At 44.2% G+C, this 23,778-nt stretch overlaps 2 protein-coding genes across 17 annotated transcripts in view; one reads left to right on the top strand and one right to left on the bottom strand.

Moving 5' to 3' along the window:
- Positions 1-3,134: 3,134 nt before the first annotated feature.
- Positions 3,135-23,680, bottom strand: Dydc1 (DPY30 domain containing 1). 12 transcript variants are annotated; one of them, NM_001433194.1, is given in 7 exon segments: positions 3,135-3,337; positions 7,367-7,471; positions 8,426-8,479; positions 12,288-12,380; positions 16,839-16,940; positions 17,382-17,537; positions 23,437-23,680. In NM_001433194.1, coding segments are annotated over 6 exon segments (531 nt in total). In that variant the 5' UTR covers positions 17,529-17,537; positions 23,437-23,680; the 3' UTR covers positions 3,135-3,307.
- Positions 22,663-23,778, top strand: part of Dydc2 (DPY30 domain containing 2) — a 54,582-nt gene continuing 53,466 nt past the window's right edge. For 2 of the 5 annotated variants that reach the window (XR_015639576.1, XR_015639575.1), the window contains exon 1: positions 22,663-22,779. The gene's annotated coding sequence lies outside the window, so the exon portion shown is untranslated. 5 annotated transcript variants of the gene reach the window in all.

Genomic DNA, 23,778 nt, shown 5'->3' with positions numbered 1-23,778 from the left:
TTTCCCCTTTGCCTGGCAAAGTTTCTAATCTTAAAGGTTTCTGAGGGGAGGGGAGAGGAGGAGAAGGGAGGGGAGGGGAGGGGAGGGGAGGGGAGGGGAGGAGAGGGAGGCTTACGTTGTGAGGAAACGGGCTCAATGAGTATGTCGCCTGTGCCGTGCGAAAGAGAATGTACGACTCAGGCTGAGAGTTAGTCAGGAGACGTCCAGAACAGGCATTGATAAAGATCTTCACAAGCCCCTTGGGACGGAGGCTGAAGAGTCACAGAGTGGGAGCAGAGACACCAAGAAATCTCACGAGGGAGCTGGCAGAGGTACCCGGTATCCTCATCCAAGAGCACACAAGTTAGAAGAGGTAAACAGCACAGGTTTACAGGACCGGACAGGCGGACGCCAGATGCTCTTGATTTACCATGAAGAAACGACATCGAAAGAAGAAACGAATGGTGTAGCCAATGCTTGGTGTCTCCCCAAACAAACACTGTACCTGCTAAACCAGTCCTTGTACTTTCTGCCTCCTGTTCTTGAGTCTCACCATGAAAGGGAGGAATTCATGATTACGTCACCATAGCTACTGCAGGCGATTTTAGCGAGATGCCTTAAGCATCCTCAAGACCACGGTTCCTTCAGCTCTGTGGGTTAGGAACCTGTTCACCCACTCTGTTCACTTTCCGTACAACACGCAACAAACCTCCCAAGTATTAAACACTTCATTGTAACATTGGCTTTAAATGATTTTGTCTAGCTATAGACGTAAAGGAAGTCTCCCCAGCATGTTTAAGTTGGGGAATGATCATGGTTGACGGGATGGCCATACTAATTGTGGATTTGTTGAGCTGTAAGGCAAGGAGCAGCTCTGGTTGAATTGAATCGTTGCGACATCTAGTGGTCACAAGAAGTATTACAGCCACACAACCAGAAACAATTACAGTTTAGTAAGTCAAAATCTGGGTTCCTGGATTTTTTTTTTTTTTCAAAAGTTTCTGCTTTCACTTTGTAGTCACTGCTTCCAGGCATCTATAAATCTGTCTTTTCAATGTGTAGGAAGCTTTGGGACAGTGTGCCATGTATGCATGTGTTATGCGGGTTAGCAGCCAGCCTCCTGGCAAATGTAACCATTATGTCAGTTCCAACGTTCCTGGATAGGTGCCTCCTATCCCACTCTCCAGGCCAAGGAACAACAGAAAAAATCTCTGAGCTCTTGATTTGTGTGCTTGGAACCAAACGTGGGCAATCTGCATTCTTAATTGTTGCTGGGCCATTTCTTCAGTTCCGACAGTTTTAAAATAATATTGGGGCTAGAGAAATGGTTCAGTACAAACATGAGGACCTGTGTTTAGATATGTCAACACCCACCTGAAAGTCAAATGTGAATGCACAAGCCTGTAACATCACTGGATCTTGAAGGCTCACCGACCAGACAGTCTAGCCAAGAGGTGAACTCCAGGTTCATTGGAGAGAATCTGTTTCAAAAGAAAAAAAAAAAAAAAAAAAAAACTAGAGAAAAAGGAAGCTCTCAAAGCTAACTTCTTTTTTTTTAAATATTTATTTATTATATATGAGTACACTGTAGCTGTCTCCAGACACATCAGAAGAGGGCATCAGATCTCATTACAGATGGTTGTGAGCCGCCATGTGGTTGCTGGGATTTGAACTCAGGACCTCTGGAAGAGCAGTCAGTGCTCTTAACCACTGAGCCATCTCTCCAGCCCTCAAAGCTAACTTCTAAACTCTACAAGCACACACATACACACTACCACCACCACCACCATAATAAACTGAAGGATTTATCAGATCAATTAAAGATCATAAACCCATGATAATGAACATCAATTAAAAGAAAACCAAGGTGATGGAGAGGCTCGGTGGATAAAATTGCTTACTATAGGAGCCAGATAAAACAGCCAGATGTGCTGGTATGTGTCTCACAGCACTCCTAGCACTATGTGGTAGGAGGTAGAAACAGGAGAATTACCCAGAAGCTCGTAAGACAGCTGGCTTGGAATATACAGCCAAGAAAGAGGCCCTGGCTAACAACATGGAGGAAAAAATCAACTCCCTATATTGTTCTGACCTCCACGTGTACATCATGGTACACATGCATCTGCTGTACACACACACACACACACACACACACACACACACACACACACACAAGAAATTAAAGTTTTTAAAATCCAGAAAAAGTCTCTACTTACTTAGGAAAAGGATATTATATACAAAATCATATTTAAAAGCAAAAGTTTTCTTTCTAGCGTTTGTGGTTTTATACCCATGTCATTTATTTATTTATTTATTTATTTATTTATTTATTTATTTATTTACCTTTATTGTATGTGCACTGGTATTTTGCCTGCATGTGTATCTATGTGAGAGTGTCGGATCTCAGGGTTACGGACAGAGCTGCCAACATGGGTGCTGGGATTTGAACCCTGGTCATCTAGGAAGAGCAGTCAGTGCCACTGCTAAGCCATCTCTCCAGCCCCAATGCCCATGTCTTGAAGAACTGAAAACTCACACCATAATCTTGGATTTAGAAGAGTTCTGTAAAGGGAGTTCTCCCAAGATCCCTAGGTACATACTTTATAGGTACCAAAGATCTGTCTGACCAGTGCGCCCTGCTGCCTGTGCCTACTGGCTGATCAGGAAAAAGAACTCCCCAGGTTCTCCAAGACTGTTTCCCGCTGCACTGTCTCTGTGTGAACACTCATTTCACAAGCCTTGAATAGACAGACAGGACCTGGCTACCCAGCTGCACAGAGTGAAGAAAAGGAATCCCCCACATCTGTTCTCCAGTGGGGGTGGCTGAGCCAAGCTCCTCCTGACCCCACACCTCCAGAGTAATGGGGAAAATACTCTCTCCAATCCTGGCTATGTCATGGGAGTTTGAATGTTCTATGGGGCTCCACCTGCCAGCAATCTGGAAAATACTTTGCAGTTCAATCTCAAAGGAGGGGCCATATCTGAGGCTTGTAGAAACTCTTGAGACCACCGTCCTCTGTACAGTAGTAGTTTCTAGAACTTTCCAGGCAATCTTGTTTTTCATAGAGGTGTATATTCTTTTGGCTCATCTCTTGCCTCTTTTCGTTGCTTCAACAAATTCTGTCATACTCCCTCAATGTATCATAAGAAACCAATTTGTATTGAGATATCTAAACTTTATTTTAAGGATACACTTGAAGCCTGTTTATAAAATTAATGGGTATGGGGGGTTAGAGTTCAAGTTTGGAAGGAGAAAAATACATGCTTAGGGTCCTTGTGATTTGAAGTTTGAAGCAGGTAGAAAATATTTCTTTTCAGTTGGTTGGTCCTACAGATCTTGATCAATGTTTAAGGCAATCTGAAAATACAAGGTAAGTAAACCTTACTACAATGAAAAGACGCAAGGCAACGAAAATCAAGCTTAAATAATGTCAGCGTGAACCTATAAAGGTAGCTGTTTGAGTTCCAGGTGATTTCAAAGAGTACCAGTGTAGTATATAATTACAAATGATGTTCCAAAGAATGTCCTAGCCACACCTTTCTCATCCTTCTTGAGAGACCCTCCTTTTCCAGAGACATCCCATATGGGTAACATAAGCCTTGTCCTGTTGATAATGAACCTTGGCCTTTAAGGGTCTGGGAATTCCTAATGGTTTCTTCCTACCTAGACCTCAGGCCTTCCCACTCTGCACTCTCTTCAACGCTGTGCTTCCTCTATCTCAGTTAACATACATACCCTTGGCTACTAAAATTGTATCTTCTGTATGGCCCTCCTATCCCTACCAGAGCATGAAGCCCTACTTCCTTTTCTAATGTCCACCAGTTCACCCAATGATAACACTCACAGCTCAGCTGCTCAGGGAAAAAGGCTGGGTTTCCTTCTCGGCTCCCTCTCCCCCATCTCATGAGCCAAACTTAAGTCTATTCCGGCTATAACTTCCCAGGCCTCGGGGAAGCACCGAGACACTGTTCTGGGGGTAGGAAAATGCAGTCTGAGATGTGAGAAGCTAAGCGGGTATCCTCTGACCCCCAGACATCTAGTTTCTACTAGAGTCACACTGAGGACTCAGAAATGAGGGATCAGGGGTCCACTGGCCTGCAATGAGGGGTCCCACGGGCTGAGGATGGCGTTTAGCTGGGGCGGAGGCTGGGAGCTCCAGCTTAGCTCAGCATCTATTATCCTTAGCACAGAGAGGCCTTCTACAGGAGACTTGGGCAGTGCAGCTCTGTAGGCGAAGGCCTTCTCCATGATCCCCATGGTGGTGGTAGATGAAAGACAGTCCTTGGTGCAAAACTGTTTACTGGTTGTTCATCATGGAAAATGGATATGCACCAGTCTCTTAGCGTGGATAAATGCCCTTTGCAGGGAGAAATGTCTGGGAAGGGGAGCTTATTGGCTAACTCCTCAGGACCTCTATGTCATTCATTAGCCTAGAGAAGTCTGTTCCAGGCCTATATGACCACAGGTCATGTTTCCATATGTAGGAACTGTGGCATGTGTTTCAGGGCACCCCGAGTTTCACTCAGAGACTCAGGCCTGCTCTACCTTACCAAGTTCCCTGGCAAGGTCCATTGCCCCACACCAACATGCCCAACCCCCACGTGATCTGGCTTTTCCACTCCCCCAACCCCGCCTTTAAGTCTCACCACTCTCCCAGCTCTGTGACGCCAGAAGCACAGGGCTCCTTGCCAGCTTCTTGCTGTCTCTAGTTCCAAGTCTCTTTGCCTGGTCTCTTATAGCCCCTTCTCAGAGGCCCATAGGCTCAAAGGGGAGACATTATTTATTGGTTTAGCTCCCTGCTTTCTATCACCAAGTCCTGCTGGCCCCGCTTTCTGAATAGCTCTTGAAAACAACTTTTTCTTCTACCTCCCAATAAGCGCTATTAAATATTGCAAGTCCGAGTGGTCCCCACTCAACCCGCAGGCCTTCTTATGCTGTACAGGCCTTGTTCCTTCCCTTAGCTCCTTTAGCTCTTTCTTCCCCTTTCTCCTCCCACACTGTGGCTGCCACATGCTCTTTCCAAAGTGCAGCTCTGACAACATAGGCCTCCCTGCCCTGCCTGCAGGTAACATCAGAGGAAGCCCCGAGTAGAATTACAAGTCTTTTCAGGGTCTGGCCCCTGCTGTCTCCTGACTGCTCTTTACTCTCTCCTACCTGAGTCTTTTTACCCCTCTTGTGTTGTCCACCTGTAATTCTTCCTCGGAATTCCCTTTCCCCACCACTGAGTGACAGTCCCTAAGTTCTTCCCAGAACTATCCTCCTTCAGCTTGCTCCACCCTTGTCCTATCCCACCCTCTCAGTACCCACAGAATGAAATGGCAAGATGTCCTAGTTTGCTTTCTTTCTTTTGCTGTGACAAACACCACAGCCAAAGCAGCATGGCAGGAGGGGGGTAATTTGCTTCCAGGTCACAACTCATCACTGAGTGAAGCTGGGGCAGGAACTGAATCAAAAGCCATAGATGACTTGAACCAGGCCAGACTGAAAGGACACCACCATCTCCACTTCAGAACCAGGCCTGGCTTCAGAAGGAAAGACATCAGGCTCAGGAACAACATCATAGGTCACCAGTTCCATAAAATCCCCATCCAAAGAACACCTGGGAGATAACCATGAGGATGGGGAAACATCTCAGGATTGACCTGGGCAGCCTTGTATGGTTTGGGTAACTCATCCTATGGCTAAACGGTCATGACATAGAAATGCAGACCACCTGGCACAAGCCAATCAGAAACCAGCCCATTTAGCACCCAACCAATGAAATTTTAGATTACCTAACCAACTCTCTAAGGTCTCACCAAATAGAGAAGAATGTAGCAGCCAATCAAAATTCTACTAATGTCACCACTTTGGCCCCTACCGATCACATTAGAGATTACCTAGTCCCTCTGGAAAATTCCTCTAACCCCGCATTAAGAAGGGCTGGAAGCTCCTCTTGGGTGGCCATTTTGATGAATGGTTGGCCTCCGCATGCTGGTTATTTCTGCAGAATAAACACTCTTTGTCTTTGCATACTCTTTGCATACATATTCAAGCCTGGTGTCTTCCTTCAGACCCTAACAAGATCGCTACTTGCTGGCTGACTCCCTCACTTTCCTTATTTCTTATTCAGCCCAGGCCTACAGTAGCTCTCCTACATCAATTAGCAGTCGAGAAAATGCCCCCACAGGCTCATCTGGTGGAAGAAATTAAAATTCAATTCCAGGTATGTCACATTGACAACCAAAATTAGCCATCACAGTGTTCTCCTGGCAGGAAAGTCCCCTGATGGTCTGACCCAGTTATTCATAGGCCTCTCTCTCATCAATAAACCACACTGGTATGCATAGTAGATTTCCTGATCATTCTCATGAGGAGCCCCTAATACCGGTCAGATTGCATTTCTCCTCTAAACAGGCAACACCCGCAGGTAAAAACTGCCTTATTCCCCACTCCCTCTGGCACAACGCCTGACATGGACGTCACCACATGCTTGATGAATGAACATACGCACTCACATACCACAACACACTTGTTCACACTATTTATGTGTTTGCAGAGTTTCCGCCATAGAGCCAAAATGATCCTTTCCCTAGTGAATTCAAGAACTGCATAGCTCACAAAATTCTTTTACACATGTATTTCTTTTCTCTTTTTTTCCTCTTGTGACCTTGGTAGTCTTTTTATTATTATTTTATTAATTAACATTCCAGCCATTGTCCTTCCCCCCACTCCCTTACACATGTATTTCTAAGAGGTTCTGATGCTTTCAAAATTCAACTGTAAAATATATTACAGATTATTATATATTACATATAATATGGATTATTATATATTGATAGAAGCATAGAAAGCTATAGAGCTGTGCATGGAAATTGACAGAGGTGTTCTGGCGTTGCCTCCTTCACAGGCAGAACACAGGTTAAGAATTTGGTTTTGTGGGGTTAAGGATTTAGCTCAGTGGTAGAGCGCTTGCCTAGCAAGTGCAAGGCCCTGGGTTCGGTCCCCAGCTCTGAAAAATAAAAAATAAAAATAAAAATAAAAAATTTGGTTCCATGAGGCTGGGGAAATGGCTCAGCAGTTAAGAGCACCGGCTGCTAGAGAGGTCTTGGATTTCAATCCCAGCACCTATATAACAGCTCAAAACCTTTCCCAGGGAATCTGGAACCCTCCTCTGGCCTCCACTGGCACTGTACATGTATAGTACACGGACATGCATACATGCCAGCAAAATATCCACACACATAAAATAAAGGTCTAAAAAAAAAAAAGAATCAGGTTAGCGCCTGCACTTTTGGTCTTTCTTTGCATAAAGAAAAACTATTACTTGCCAACCAATTCCATACATACTAGACTTTATGAACATGAAGAATGATCTGTCTTGGGATGACGCATCGTGGTACTTACATCGGATAACATTGGTTCATCCAGTTCTTCCACTCGGCTTAAGTTAGGCGCCCCATACCGGTCGCTGATTTCTGCTAGGGTTTTGCCCGAGTCCATCATCGATTCCTATAGTGATAAAATTCACTTTCTGCTTTCACATAGCTTCAAAATGAACATGATCCTTTCCTTTCTACTTGGAAACGAAATTTCTGGATGAAACACTTAGATCAACACTTTCAGTTGGTCGAACTCACACCTACCACGGTATGAGAATTCTAGCAAGGAGCACTAAATGCTATTTTTAAATTCATTTGGAATCGCAAACTATATAATTTGCAAGCAACCCTATGGGCAACATAACAGGACACTGTGGCTTTAAAATATATCGGCACATACAGAGTGCCCGAATTCAAGGCACTGCACCCCTGTGACATTGCTAAAGTACCCATCTGGACTGTCACTTTCAAGGGGTTTTGGTTTTGTTTTTATTTTATTAAGGCAGGGTCTTACTAAAGCTTTAGGCATGCATAGAAGGAATCAGAACTTTCCAGCCTCAGGCGCTGGGATCACAGCTGTATGCCACCAGAATGGGGACATTCTGACATCGACAGGGCCCTTATTAAAAGTTTAACCACTTGTGATGGTTTGTATATGCTCATCCTTGGGAGTGGCACTATTAGAGGGTATGGCCTTGTTGGAGGAGGTGTGAGACTATGGGTGTGGGTTTTAAGACCTTCATCCTAACTGTCTGGAAGCCAGTTTTCTGCTAGCAGCCTTGAGATGAAGGTGTAGAACTCTTAGCTCCTCCTGTACTGTGCTTGCCTGGATGCTGCCATGCTCCCACCACCTTGATGATAACGGACAGAACCTCTGAGCCTGTAAGCCAGCCCCAACTAATTGTTGTCCTTATAAGAGTTGCCTTGGTCACAGTCTCTGTTCACAGCAGTAAAACCCTGTTTTAAGGTCTGGGTTCATTTCAGATGGCACACAGTAGGTCATCCCTCTCATGAGCTCTGACTGCGTGCCCTCCTCACCCCTAGACGTGCTATCACAGGACGCACAGTAGGTCTTCCCTCTCACCTCTGACGGCATGGCCTCCTCACCCTTAGATATGCTCTCTGTGCTCATCGTGTCCTGCATAAGGTCAAGAAAACATTGGATACTGTTCATTCCTGTTCCATGTTTAGCTTTTTAAGTCCTGTTTTTATAAAGTACTATGATCCGTTTGATGGCAAAAGCAATGCCACTTTCCAAGGACTCATCAGAACACAGTACACACGAAACAATGAATCACAGTTTAATTTATTACTGCCTACTAAATATGCATAACTGTTTATAACGAAACACAATTCTTTTTTAAAAACAGAGCAGACCGGAGGTGGAAGGTAAATCTCATGCCCTTCAGACACACAGTCCTGGGCTGAAAGAGACCTGACTACACTTTATCCTGGAGACCAGTTTTTATGGTACCAGAAGATACCATGCAAGCTTCCATAGGAAAGGAGCGACAGCTATGATGCCAATGAACCACAGTGACCAGCAGGGCAGGATAGCCCAATGGTCCAGTGGTGGTAACCAAGAGCTCTCTAATGGGACTTAAGATCTAATCAATAAGAGAGGCATCCTGCTTGGTCCCGGAAACCTAGCTAACCACTGGGGCTGAGTGAATTCACGGATCTTAAACCACCATTTTTCTAAACCAATGTAATTCCTAATGGCACTCTAAATATTTGTTCTTGAACCCATATGTAAATGTTTGGGCTCATCTAAGGAAACTCATTAAACTTCTCTGAGCAACAGGCAGAGACTGTTACAGAAAACCACATTAAGCTAAATGGAAACCACATTAAAATTAAATTAATATAAAACCTCATTAAATTAAATTGCGGAATCGAGGAGTCTAGTTCCAATGAATGCGTCTACAAAACAACTCATGCACCTAAGGCTCAGGGGACATGAACAAGGGGACAAAAAGATTGTAAGGACCGAAGGATCAGGGAGTTGGCTATGAGGCTATGTCTCCTAGTAATGTCAGAAGTCTCACAGCCATGATTGCACAAACACAAATTGAACAAGGACAACAATAGCCAAAGAAGACAGGGAAAGCAGACGAGACCGTAACCCTACGCAAAGAAGTACAGGCAGCTAAGGAATACTGGGAGTGGGCTGGGGATTTAGCTCAGTGGTAGAGCGCTTACCTAGGAAGCGCAAGGCCCTGGGTTCGGTCCCCAGCTCCAAAAAAAAGAACCAAAAAAAAAAAAAAAAAAAAAAAGGAATACTGGGAGTAGGAGAAATGGTCTTCCTCAGAGAAAAGCACACTAATGAGTTATCCAAGGCCAAATTCAGGGCCCAGGCCCTGAAAACATATACAAAAGTTACATAATACAGACAGAGCAGGAATATATATATACATATGTGGGAATGATGGGAAATTATTAATTATTAATGGGAATTATTAATTAATTAATTATTAATGGGAAATAATTAACTAATGGGAAAAGGCAATGAATTTGAAAGAAAATAAGGAGAAGTCTATGGGAGGGTTTGGTTGGAGGAAAGAAAATAGAGAAATGATGTGATTACATTGTAGTCTTAAAAATAAAAGGGAAATGTATAAAAGAGATACACTGTATGAAATTTTTAAAGACTTAATAAATATTATGAATTTTAAAGATGGGCTGAAACATTAAAACTGAAGCAAGCATTCTAACAACTATGAAAAACACCCATATTAAAAGAGCATCTTAAGTAAGATTTTTAAAGAGAATTTGAAGTTGGGTATAAAGGAAAAAAGGAATGTATATTTCTAAATGAATTAACCTTGTCCAAGCTACCGTACCATGCGCAAGTGGTCTCCATAGGTCCTTAGCAACACTTAGACTCTGCAGTGGAAATGTTTGCCCAGCATGGAAGGCCACTTCTGAATGAGAAGGCGTTCTTCTAACCAAGCCAACCTACTATGGCACCCTTCTCTTCATCACTATGACCTTCAGCAAGGTCACATGACTCTCGCCAGGTTAAGGCAGTTTGGTAGTTGGAAGAGGACTCGATCTGTGATTGTGCATATGACCACCCTACTAGAGATATATGTGGTACTATTTTGCAATGCTGATTGCATTTTTTTTCTGGGAAGTTTTCACCTCTTTACTTTTGACCTTTTTTGAGATGGGGGTCTCACCATGTAGTCCTGGCTGTCCTTGAGCTATGTGAACCAGCCTGGTCTTGAACTCAGAGATTCCTTTGCCTCACCGCATACTAGGATCAAAAGTACGGACCAGTATACCTGGCTTTTCCAGGAAGCTATTACCTTGCATCCACGCAGTAGCCCCAGGCTGTTTATAAGCTTACAAGAGCATGACCCTCAACCATACGGATGACTGTTTGAGACTACCTTTTCCCCAAGTTCTTTTAACTGAACTAGAAAATGAATGCATTCCTCTGTAATGCAGGGAGCTTCAACATATGACCCTCTGGAACCCAATAAATTCCAAGGCCCTCATCCTCTGCCATAAACCAGAGCATCAGGAGAGAGGCTAAAATCAACAGCAAGGTGCAGCAGGGGAGATGTTCCCTTTAGCTCTTTATGTTTGCTCCCAGGGGTCTGAAGCAAGCATCCCTGACTGGTCTCTTTTTAACTCGGGAGTCCTCATACATTTGAGAATAATAGTTTTTATATAGTGCATCTATAGGCCCCGAACAAGGGACATGAAAGGACTCTTAGCAGTGATTAAGTGTTTCCAAGGTGGAGATGAGGGTCATTAAGCCAATATGGACACAAAGTATTAGAGTTGTGTTGGCTCTGTGGTCACACAGGCTTGATACCTGGAGCCATTCATATGACCCTCTGGTGTGCTGGATATGTGTAAGCTTATGCACACCCCCCAAAAATGCTCCTGCTACCCAAGCTAACAGATCAGCATGTGGATAGTAAAGTTATGCAGATACTTGAATTCACCCTTGAACATCTCACCTCTTTTACTCAATTCACCCTGACCCTAAGTGTTTTTTTTTCTTCTTTTTTTTTTTTTTTTCGGAGCTGGGGACCGATCCCAGGGCCTTGCGCTTGCTAGGCAAGCACTCTACCACTGAGCTAAATCCCCAACCCGACCCTAAGTGTTTTTAAAGAGTTGTTCACCCAGTCTTTAATCCCAGGACTCAGAAGGCAGAATCATGATCTCTGAGATCTCTAAGCACTGGGCCAGCCTGGTATACAGAGTAAATTTCATGACAGCAAGGACTACACAGAGAAACCCTGTCTCAAAAAAAAAAAGTTTCAAATGATGGACTTTTTCCTCATTTAATGTATTAATAAACATATCCAATATATTTGATAAAAGTTGCTTCTGATATCAGTATTAATTGAGGGTTCAATAAAGAGAGCTTCATTGGATAGGGAAGACAGTAGCCATAGACAGTCATTCAGAACTCTGGCCTATATGGGACACATTTTCAGGATATCAGAGACTATTACCAATGAAAATAGGTGTTTTTAAAAATTAACTCACTTCATTGTTTATTTTCATAAGAGACATGGAAGTCAACATGAGAACAGATTTTTTTTTAGGTGTAAATTATTTTTTTTGATAAATGTAACATCATGATGAAAAGTTACATATCTCATCTACCAAGTGCCTTCCAATCAGTCGCCATAATTAACAACAGCTGTCTCCTGACAAAACCTTTGGCTGAGTCCCTCTAGAGACCATTGTGACTCACAAAGGTTCACTTCCTGAGCGATCCCTATGGTCCTCCTATCTACGCTGTAACCACTGTCGTTAAACAGGAGAGCGGCCAGAAAGACCAGGGCTTGATCCCATAGCTGATGGAAGTCAGAGCTCTGGGATATGCACCCTACAGTCTTTCTGCTGGCATGGCTGGAGGCAACAACCTCAAGAGGCTAGAAGCTTCTCACAAGCAGACATGTAACAGAGCTTCAGATTACCTTAGTGGATTTTTCTTGCTCTGTCTTGAAATCTTCTGTCTTCTGTTTCTCTTTTTCTTGCATTTCCAACTCCAACTGGAATGCCAGCTGCTGCTGAAAAATCACAAGCATTGAAATCATACGGCAGTTACAGCAGATTAATAGCTGCACATTAGCTCTACCCCTCCATTTTGCTTCTTTGTCTTAGACAGGTCTTGCCTGTATAGTCCAGGCTGGACTCTAGCTCCTAACGATCCTCTTGCCTCTACCACTCTAGCATTAACATTCCTGGAACCACAACAACTGCTTAGGGCACACTTTTAAGTCCCCAACTAAGTTTCAGGAAACTAGAACTTATAACAGTCAAATACTTCTCAGCTTCTACAATGATTGATTTCCCTAAGACACTTCTTTAATTGCTGAAGGCAGGAAGCAGCGCTCACAGTAAGTCTTGAGTGCATGACGACAAGAGAGAACGATCTGATAAACGTGAAGCTGAATCTGGAAACGGACTGACTGACAGTGTGCTTGGTCCTCACACACCATCAGGTCACGCTAGACAGATGTCCAATAATGCCTTTCGACCAAGGGAGACACTGCTCCTGTTTGGTTACAGCTCAGAAGCCAAACGTATCGTGTATATCCTGTGACGGCTAAGGGAAAGCATGATGGAAAAAAATAACGATGCAAAATACACGAAAAGGATATCGCACCCAAGTTTCAAAATGTGCAAATAAAGTTTTATTGAAATGTAGCTAGGCTCGTTGAATTGTGAATTGTCTGTGACTGCTTTTCACTGACCACAGAAGAGCAAAGCGGCCACGACGAAGGCCTGTGGCACCACTGCGGGACGGATCAGAGCTAACACAGCACACTAACCATGTTTGAAATGTTGTAATATCACTATGCTCCAGCGTTATCTTTAAAAGAAAATGATACCATCTTATCAAACAAAGGAGCTAGGTGCAGTGACACACACTTATAATTCCAGCTTTTAGGAGCTTAGGACAGGAGGATCTGGGATGGGAGGCTTATTTGGGTTAATACAATGAGACACTGTTGCAAGCAAACAAACAATAAAAGACCAGGATGTTGAAAGGCACGCTTTGAAAACACAGTGAGACAGGAATGTTTTCTTACCTCAATAGCAAGCTACAGTTTGTTTTCTTTAACATGGTGACACTGCCCTAAAAGAACCTGGTGAGTGAGAATGGCTAAGATCAAAAACTCAGGTGACAGCAGATGCTGGCGAGGATGTGGAGAAAGAGGAACACTCCTCCATTGTTGGTGGGATTGCAGACTGGTACAACCATTCTGGAAATCAGTCTGGAGGTTCCTCAGAAAATTGGACATTGAACTACCTGAGGACCCAGCTATACCTCTCTTGGGCATATACCCAAAAGATGCTCCAACATATAACAAAGACACGTGCTCCACTATGTTCATAGCAGCCTTATTTATAATAGCCAGAAACTGGAAAGAACCCAGACGCCCTTCAACAGAGGAATGGATACAGAAAATGTGGTACATCTACACAATGGAATATTACTCAGCTATCAAAAACAATGACTTTATGAAATTCATAGGCAAATGGATGGAACTGGAAAATATCATCCTGAGTGAGGTAAACCAATCACAGAAAAACACACATGGTATGCACTCATTGATAAGTGGCTATTAGCCCAAATGTTTGAATTACCCTAGATGCACAGAACACATGAAACTCAAGAAGGATGACCAAAATGCAAATGCTTAACTCCTTCTTTAAAAGGGGAACAAGAATACCCTTAGCAGGGAATAGTGGGCAAAGTTTAGAACAGAGGCAGAAGGAACACCCATTCAGAGCCTGCCCCACATGTGGCCCATACATGTACAGCCACCAAACTAGATAAGATGGATGAAGCAAAGAAGTGCAGGCCACCAGGAGCCGGATGTAGATCTCTCCTGAGAGACACAGCCAGAATACAGCAAATACATAGTTGAATGCCAGCAGCAAACCACTGAACTGAGAATAGGATCCCCGTTGAAGGAATCAGAGAAAAGACTGGAAGAGCTTGAAGGGGCTTGAGACCCCATATGAACAACAATGCCAACCAACCAGAGCTTCCAGGGACTAGGCCACTACCCAAAGAGTATACATGGACTGACCCTGGACTCTGACCTCATAGGTAGCAATGAATATCCTAGTAAGATCACCAGTAGAAGAGGAAGCCCTTGGTCCTGCCAAAACTGAACCCCCAGTGAACATGATTGTTGGGGGGGAGGGCGGTAATGGGAGGAGGATGGGGAGGGGAACACCCATAGAGAAGGGGAGGGGTAGGGGCTGGGGGATGTTGGCCCCGAAACCCGGAAGGGGAATAACAATCGAAATGTAAATAAGAAATACTCAAGTTAATAAAGATTAAAAAAAAAAAAGAAAAAAAAAAAAAAGAACCCGGTGAATGTCATTCACGGACGAGGCACCCACCAATAGTCTCGACTTACGAGAAGGCAAAGGTCAAAGGTCATCAGACAGCTTAGTGGGTAAAAGCACCATCAGGGAGCCTACTGACCTGAATTCAATCCCCATAACCAGTCTGAAGGGGGGAAAAACAGAAGCAACTCCACAATGCAGACTTCTGACCTCCGCACATGGGCCGTGGTGTGTATGCATTCTGTTCCCACCCCTGCATAAATCGCACACTCATAATAGTATTCTTTTAATTTTAAAAAGAAAGTAAATGTTAAAAAAAATAGAAAAGTTGCAGGGTGTGGTGGTACATGCCTTTAATCCCAGCACTTGGGAGCTAGAGGCAAATTGATTTCCGTGAATTGGAGGCCACCCTGGTTTACAGAGTGAATTCCAGGACTTCTAGGGCTACACAGAAAACGTCTATCTCAAAAAAAAAAAAAAAAAAAAAAAAGAAGAAAGAAATTTTAAGATTGATTCTCTTATTACAGCAAAAGTTCTTCATAAAACATAGAACAAGCCTGCAAAAAATATTGAGTATCTAAGTAATTCACTTGTTGTCAAAGCGAGAATGACATTTGCCAGTGTGAGTTAATTTAAACAATGTTGATTTCCACATTCAAAGAAATGACTTGTCCCCTGCAGAATCAGCTTGTTTGTATTATTAGACTTTTGGTGAGAAAGCCTTCTCTGCTGGGCCAGCCCTCCTCCTCTCATGTGTTTCTGCTCACCAAACCGACGCCTTTAACCAGCCGCAGTCTCCTTGTAGAATGTCACCGGACCTTCCGCATACCTGGCACAGGAAGTGCTTCGCTTTCAACGCACAGCAGATCAGCTTTGCCGGCTAGCATGGCTAGGAAAATGCTTACTTTCTGGTGTTGCTAACGTTTATTCAAGTAGGGTAAAAGAGATGAGTGAAAGGAAGTGGAGTATCTTCCCGTGAACTCGCTGTCCCAGAGAAGGAAAACTACAGAGATCCCTGCTTCTCTTCAGTAGGACACAGACCAGCAGAAGAAGCTGTCAGGGGAGGATGGGCCAAGGGACCAGCACTATTGTGAATATCGGTCTCGAAACGTGGCGTCATGCAGGCTGAGGATTTTGTTTCAGAGATGCTTCGGACTAGATCTGCTCCAGATCTCTTAATTTTGACATATTTACATATCTTTAATATGTAAATCAAAATAGAAAGATGCCTTAGGTATGGTACCCAAGCCTAAACATGAAATTCAGTTACGTTTTGCCTTCTACCTGAAAATAATTGTATGCCATATTTTAATAATTTTTGCGTGAAACAAAGATTAACAGTGTGGGATTTCTCACTTTTTGGTGTTGTGTAAGTTCACAAAAAGTTTCGTGCTTAGGAACAGTTTTTGGATTTTTTTTTCAGGTTAGAGATGTTCAACATGTAAAGCTTGATCAGCCCACTCTTTCATCCCCTACCGTATTATTTAATGATAATAAAATATAATTATTATTAGTACCATATTATTTCATTATTCTTCATGTGTGTTCACGGTTGGTTCTTACTTTGTACAGACAATAGAGACGGTAGCATGAAGTCTGCTTTTAACTTGTCACCAGGTGACACACCCACCTAAAACGGAGGCCACCCATTCTCTGTCCCTGAACTACAATAAGAAGCACTCGTCCACTCGTTTCCCAGACCCATTTTCTCTCATGCCTGTGGACAGAGCCTCTAGACTATTTTTTTCTACTTTCTAGTGTCACTCATTGTACTCTGTGTGTTCTTAAACCAAAATAAAGCCCACTGCTCGTCCCCTCACAAGCTCCATGAAAGGACTATGCTCACTCATTATCTCTCTCCTCACCTACCGCCCTCCCCCCTGCCCACTCTTCCTAGAGAGATTGCCTGGCCTTAGAATGAGCACCAGCTCAGCAGTGGGGCTGTTGGCTACTGTCCCTTGGCCTCACTGTTGCCTTGGCTTTCACCCCAACTCACTTTCTGGGTTGTCCTATTATCTCATGCTATAGACTTTTCCAGAAAGAGAAACGGAATACTGGAGAGCCATGTCTAAGTGGCCGGAGATCGTCAGTACCTCAGGATGTGGGTGCACTCACCAAGGGCGATGTTCACTTCAGCCACGCCCTCCCTCTTGTCTCACCTGCTGAAACAAGAGTTCCTCTGCTTTGAGTCGATCCATCATTTCCTGCTCCATCATAGCTAATTCTCTCTCGTGCTCCAACGCAATCAGTTCTTTCTGTCTCTAGCAATTGGTATGAAAGCAACAGCACACAGTTAGAGATCCAGAAGTGTGTAAATGCGATCTCAGAAGCGCCTCAATTACAAGCATTAGAAGGTCTGTTAAGCAAATGATGGTCTATTCGCTTGGAAACTATGCAACGATTTTGGGGGAGTTTTAGGTTTTAGCTGAATGAAGAACGCAAAATTAAGATTATACCATAAATATAAATAAAAAGAAAGCAGAGAGAGAAAAAGTGTACAGATAACTATGTCAACATATTTGACATATTCAAACACAACAGAAAAAGACAACACAGAGAAGAAAATATTGAAAATCAAAACAAACTTTCAGTTTCCTCCCCTCTCCACTTTTATATATTGTAATAGAAAAACAGATTGAATACAGAAATATAGACAAGAAGAACCAATTGTCGTGCTCTTCTAAAAGGAGCCCCATATTTACCAATTGCTCCATGTTCTCGTTTTCCTTGTACTTATAAATCCACAAGGCTAAATATTCAATGGGATCCAGTGGGCGAACTCTTGCAACTTCCGCAAGACCTTGAGTTAGGCAGGTCCCCAGGCACTGTTGAAGGTATCTTGACTCCATTTCTAACTCCTAAATAAAACCAGCCACAGAAGTTTTTCATTAGAGCCAAAAGTGTTCTGAGTAGGCACAGTTTGAAAGAAAGTGGAGGTTGGGAAGTCAGTGGGGGCGCACATCTTTAATCCCAGCACTAGAGAGACAAAGGCATGTAGAGCCTGGTCTACAGGGAGAGTTCCAGGACAGCCGGGGTGACACAGAAAAACCTTGTCTTGAAAAACCAAAACTAAGCAAATAAGCAAAGAGTGATCAAGGGAGGCCACCTGAACATTCTACCAGGCCACTAGTCATGGTGCTTCTTATAAGGCATGGCATAAGCAAGTTGGCCTCAGGAAGCTTCAAACCATCTACAAGAGAACTCAGCAGTAGCCATAGTTATATTAGCTTCTACATCCCAAAGGCTCTCCAGCTTAGTCCCAAAACCAGGATGAGACATTAGCATTATTAATAGCACTGTGCTAAGTAATGCTGGTGCCAGTTTAAGCCTACCCCATCCGAGGCAACTGGCAGATAAGGCGCTAGACTCAGAGAGCTTGACTGAACAGCTGTGAGCTCTTGGCTGGCAGATTAATGGAGGGTTTGTGCTCACTTCTTGACTTCAGGGTCATAACTCTAGTGACTCTAAGATACTTCTCCTAAGCACTTCAATAAAACATCATAAACTGTCCATCTCCTCTGTAAAATCGTGTATTGTCGAAGCCAGAGGATATCAGTTCAAATCCCAATAAACAGCAAGGGTTACTCATAAACTTCTGTATTAGTCAGGGTTTTCATTGCTGTGAAGCAACACCATGACCAAGGCAACTCTTACAAAGGGGAGCATTTAATCGGGGTTGGCGTACACTTTCAGTGGTTCACTCTATTATAATCATGGCAGGAGCACGGCAGTATCTGGGCAGGCATGGCTCGGAGGAAGCTGAGAGTTCTCCATCTTGATCTGAAGGCCTCCAGAAGAAGATTGTCAGTTTCAGGTAGCTTAGGGGGAAGCTCTCCAAGCCCAGCCCCAACAGTGACACGCTTCCTCCAACAAGGCCACTCCCTGGGCCAAGGATATTCAGACAAGCACGTTCCACTCCCTTGCCCCCATAGGCTTGTTCAAATACATGAGCCTGCGGGGACCATACCTAGCCATAGAATAAAGCAAATACATTTCTTCCAACTTCAAAAATCCTCATACTCTGTCACAGTTTCATCAAAGTTTAAAAGCCCAAGTTTGAAGTCTCTACTGAGGTTCATGAAATTTCTTAACTGTAATCTCCTATAAAAATCAAAATAAAATATCAGATCATATACACATGGCACAGTACCAAAGCAAACCCAAAAACCAGCTGAGCAAACTCCAAACTCCATGTCTCCAAGTCTGATATCCAACTCCTTTGATGACTACAATAACTTCTCTCCCCTGGGCTGGTTCCACTCCGTTGGTAGCTTTCCTTAGCTTTGACGTCTCTAACATCTTGGGGTGTCCGAGGCAACTTCAACTTCACAGCTTCTTGTTCCAATGACAGAGTCACACATGATCTTCTGGGCTCCTCCTAAGGGCTTGGGTCACTTCTCCAGCTCTGCCCTCTGTAGCACTCGAGGCTCTGGTTGACTCCACTCCACTGCTGCTGCTGTTCTTGGTGATCACCCCATGAGACGGGCATCTCCAATTCACTGGAGTCTTCTGTTGCAACTAGGCTTCACCAGTAGCCTCTCATAGGCTCTCTTCATGGTGCCAAGCCTCAGTTTCTTTGCATGACCCCTTCAGTCCTGGGCTATCAACTGCAATTGAGGCTCAATCTTCACCAATGTCCTTCCCTCATCTCAGTGCCTTGCCTCAGCTGCTCTCCATGACCACTTTATTTCTTCCAAACCAGTACCACCTGTGTGGTTCTTACCCATTCCAAGTCCAGCTGCAGCACAAGGTACAACCCGGAACACAGGTTCTGGAACACAGCTTCTTTGTGCTCTCAAAAAACACTTCCCAGATGTTACCTCACTGATATTGGTCTCTTCTTACTCACCACTAATTTCTTAACTGCAGCTAATCAGCATCAATTTTCCCAGTAGTCCTGTCTAGTTTTGACTCTACAGCCAGAGCTGTGTGGCTGAAGCTGGCGAGTCCTGCTGCTTGCCGAGGCTGGAACATTGCTCCCTCGTTCTATTACATTATTACCAGCCTTCTGTTTTCCAACTCCTTCACTGCTTAAGATTAGCTCTCCTGGAACTTGCTCTGCAAACTGAACTTCAACTTAGAGATGTACTTGTCTCAGTGTCCTGAGTTCTGGGATTATAGGTATGTACCATCACACCTGGACCTAAGCTTTCCTTTACTTAGAACTTGCTCCGTAGCAGACTGACCTTGAACTCAGGTATCTGTCTCTCTGTCCTCTCTCCTCTCCTCTCCTCTCGTCTCCTCTCCTCTCCTCTCCTCTCCTCTCTTCTCCTCTCCTCTCTTCTCCTTTCTTCTTCTTCTTCTTCTTCTTCTTCTTCTTCTTCTTCTTCTTCTTCTTCTTCTTCTTCTTCTTCTTCTTCTTCTTTTTCTTCTTCTCTTCCTCTCTCTCTCTCTCTCTCTCTCTCTCTCTCTCTCTCTCTCTCTCTCTCTCTCCCCCCCCCGGGATTAAAGACATGTACCATAATGCCTGGACCTAAGTTTTTCATGGTCACTGTTCCTCAAGATCTGGATCAAAAGTATGTGTCATTCTACATCAAGATCCGAATCAAGCCTGTCTCTTCCAACCTTAAGACATGGATCACAGGTGTACTCTCCATTTCTGGACTGTAGTTCATTCTAGACTAAAAGTCAAAATGAAAACAATAACCAGGTAACAATACCTAACGTGATATATAACTATTCCTTGTCCAACTGCAAACACATAAACAATAAGCTTAGCTGGGTGGGATCTTGTCCTGAGGTCACCACTCCCTTAATCTATTTAATATACTTGAACGCAGGATTTCATTCCATTGCACTTCCTGGTGCCCATTTATTATTTGAACCATACATCTTGTAGTTTTTCTTTTTAGGCTTGCTATGCTTAATCAGAGCAATCTTCATGACAGTAATCCAGAGGACAAAGTCTATGCTGGGTGTTCCTGAGACTTTCTTTATCAGTGTGATTAATCTGAGTCCTTTCACCTGAGTCTCAGACAGACTCTTCAGACAAGGGAAAAGAGCAGCAACATTCTTCACCAAAGCATAAGAAAGATCTCCAGAGTTCAAATCACCAATATCTTCTATATTCCTACTAGGACGAACCATTAAGCCTCACTTGAAGCATTCCATGGCTTTCCAAATCCAAAGTCCCAAAAGCCACATTCCTCCAGCCAAAACCATGGTATCACAGCGATCCTCAGTCTCTGGTATCAGCTTCTGTGTTAGTCAGTGCCCGTGACCAAGGCCACTATTATAAGGACAACACTTAATTGGGGTTGGCTTGCATTTTCAGAGTTTCAGTTCATTATCCATAAAGCAGGACCATGGCAGTATCCAGGCAGGCATTGCAGGAGAGAAGCTGAGAATTCTACATCTTAATGTGAAGGCCTCCAGGAGAAGACTGGCATCCTCCTCAGGCAGCTAGGAAGAAGCTCTCAAAGCCCACTTTCAGAGTGACGCACTTCTTCCAACAAGGCCACACCTCCTAACAGTGCCACTCCCTGGACCAAGCATATTCAAACCACCACAGCTTCCCTTAAGACTCACCTCAAGCACGTCCCTGTCATCATATATCCTGGGCTCTTACCCCACTGAATATCCTGCCATATTCTAGCTATCACACTGTGCTTTCCCATCTCAATAATCCTTTCCTCTCTACTCTTGGAACATACCTCCTCCTTCGAGCCACAGATCATGTCTGGCTCTGGAGTTTTGTCAAGCAGTACAAGGGAGTTTCTCCTACTTCAAGTAGCTCATACAGCCCTTGTCATGCTGCCTACAAAGTGTATAAGAGAGTGTTAGTATGTGTGTGCATGCATGCGCATGCGTGTGCCCTGCTGTCTCTCCATGGTGGCAAGTAATCAAACGTGTGCCTACTCTCAGCTGTTCCCCAGTCTTTTCAGGTATGAAGGCAGATACGTGAGTATTTTTTAGGGTGACTATTTCTATTTATAGTTATATAGGATAACAGACCAAACAAATGATCCCACCCAAGCCCAGAATTGTGACCCAATGAGATTAAAAGACCAGAATATGTTCACCATTGCAGTTCTCGACTCCTGTCTCAAAGGTGCAGACTCAAGACTGGAGTGACATGTGAACGTGGTTATTCACACGTTATTATTATAGTCAGACTGAAAGTGCTGTCTGAATGTCCTGGCAGGGGATCAATTACATACAACACCATGGAATCCAGCCACAATATAAGGGGCTGGAAATGCTCTCTAAAATAGGCAGTGGTTTCCTAGTGAGGCACAATGCAGGAGGAAAAGGGAGATGTAGAAATTGCTCCTGCTTCCAAAGGAATATACACGTGTATGTATAGTGTAGCCCTAAGAACGACTGGAGCTGGCACAAATACGCTGATTTCCAACTAGATTGGCACTGGTGTCCTAATCACAGAGAGACAAACACGGCAACTGACTGGGCTGTGTCTTCACGGTGCTTCTTCTGTGGGAAATTCTCTATAGATAAGATCACCACATGGACGTATCAGTGTCATTTATATACAACATGGAATACACTCTTCCTGCTGCTCCAAAAACATAGGATCTGGGGCTCTGGCAGCTGCTTAGCGTTCTCCGTGGGGCTTTCATGAGGTCCCTCTGTCATCTCTGCAACATACATTTCCTGGTCAGGTTAGGAAACTACTAGCCATCTCTTCTGTCCTAAGAAGTGTTATTTCCCAGCAAACACCAGTGCTCATCCAGCTTCACAGAAGAAAGTCCGTTCCCACAGAAACATCTGGAGCAGCTGCTCTGAGACACTGGAGGAGGTTCTCTGCCAGGACCTGGGAAGAGTGCTGGATTCGGCACTCAAAACCACCGCAGACCTAATTTCTGAGAAACAATGAATAATTGTCTTATATATATTTGTGCTAGCAAGTAACCTGCTTATCTAAAAGTAAATTTCAATCAGGCAGCCACCAACCTAGACACTTAGATTAGTTTTCCTATTGGGTGGCTAGAGGGCGGGAGAAGGAGGGGGGGGGGAGGAAGAAGAGAAAGAGGAGGAGCCGGAAGAGAGGAGGAAGGAGAAGGAGTCCTTGCGCTCCAAAGGCTCCTACAGGAGAACTAACCCTCCCTCGGATTCTGAGTTGAGACCTACTTGACTCTCAAGGTGAAAATTTTAGAATTGCTTCTGCAGAGACACTAGAGGGCCGGTTCGAAGGAAAACGCTCCAGCCTCCTTGGTGCACGCATCGGTTGCACGTTCTGGCCACACGCCAGTGAGTCGCGTCCCGTTGCCTGGCAACGAGAGCACGCTCTAGTGTAGAGCTAAGGTTCCATTGCAGCCCCAGTAGTGGAGGCAAAGGGAAATGAAAGGAGAATTCGCACTCTAGGGGAGGGGGTGCACGCTCGATAGAGCCAGGAACGCGCACTGTAGGGGAGGGGGCACGCAGATGGGAGAACCAGATTTATGGGAAAGGAAACACTGTGGAGAAACAGCGGGAGGAACCCAGCAGACACGGGGACTCTTCTTAGATAGGAGCCTTGTGGAGCAGCAGATCTTTGAAGTCAGGAGAGACACTTTCGGTCCCTGGGGGTTAAGGCTGCAGGCTTGTTGGCTTGGTAATTTTAAGACCTTTCAGAGTGAACTCACGGGCTGGAGAGATGGCTCAGCCGTTAAAGGCTAGGCTCACAACCAAAATATCAGAGTGAACTCACACACAAGCAACTTCAGCTAGCCCAAAGACACCCTCCACCAGGCTCTAGCTTGCACTCTCCCCTGGTGTGCGTGGTTAGTTCTTGTCAATGTGACACAAACCTAGATATACCTGGGGGCAGGAAATCTCAAATGAAGAATTGTCTCCATCAGATTGACTCGTGGGCGTGTCTGGGAGGCATTTTCTTGGTTGCTAATTATGGGCATATGTCCACTATGGGGAGTGCTTGTCCCTGAGAAGGCAGGCTTGGGCTGTGTAGAAAAGGTAGCCGAATCAGCCAGAGAACGAAAGCCTTCCTTTCATGGTTACTGTTTCACGCTCGCTCTCCCATTGCGTTGCTGGCTTGGCTTTCCTTGATGATAGACTGAGTGTAATCTGTAAACCAAATAAATTCTTCCCCCCTCCCCCCGGGTCATAGTGTTTACCAGAGCAACAAAAAGCAAACAATGGGCC

Source organism: Rattus norvegicus, chromosome 16 (genome assembly GCF_021556685.1).
Source record: "Rattus norvegicus strain SHRSP/BbbUtx chromosome 16, alternate assembly SHRSP_T2T, whole genome shotgun sequence".
Classification (NCBI taxonomy): domain Eukaryota; kingdom Metazoa; phylum Chordata; class Mammalia; order Rodentia; family Muridae; genus Rattus; species Rattus norvegicus.
Note: the sequence above shows the minus strand (reverse complement) of the source record. Positions and strands in the feature narration are given on the sequence as shown.

Coding starts and splice junctions, on each gene's coding strand:
- Dydc1 (XM_087589144.1), bottom strand. CDS start 17,528: ATGGAGTCAAGATACCTTCAACAGTGCCTGGGGACCTGCCTAACTCAA. Junction 16,941..17,381: donor ACGAGAACATGGAGCAATTG/GTAAATATGGGG, acceptor ACCAATTGCTAG/AGACAGAAAGAACTGATTGC. Junction 12,381..16,838: donor AGGAACTCTTGTTTCAGCAG/GTGAGACAAGAG, acceptor GTGATTTTTCAG/CAGCAGCTGGCATTCCAGTT.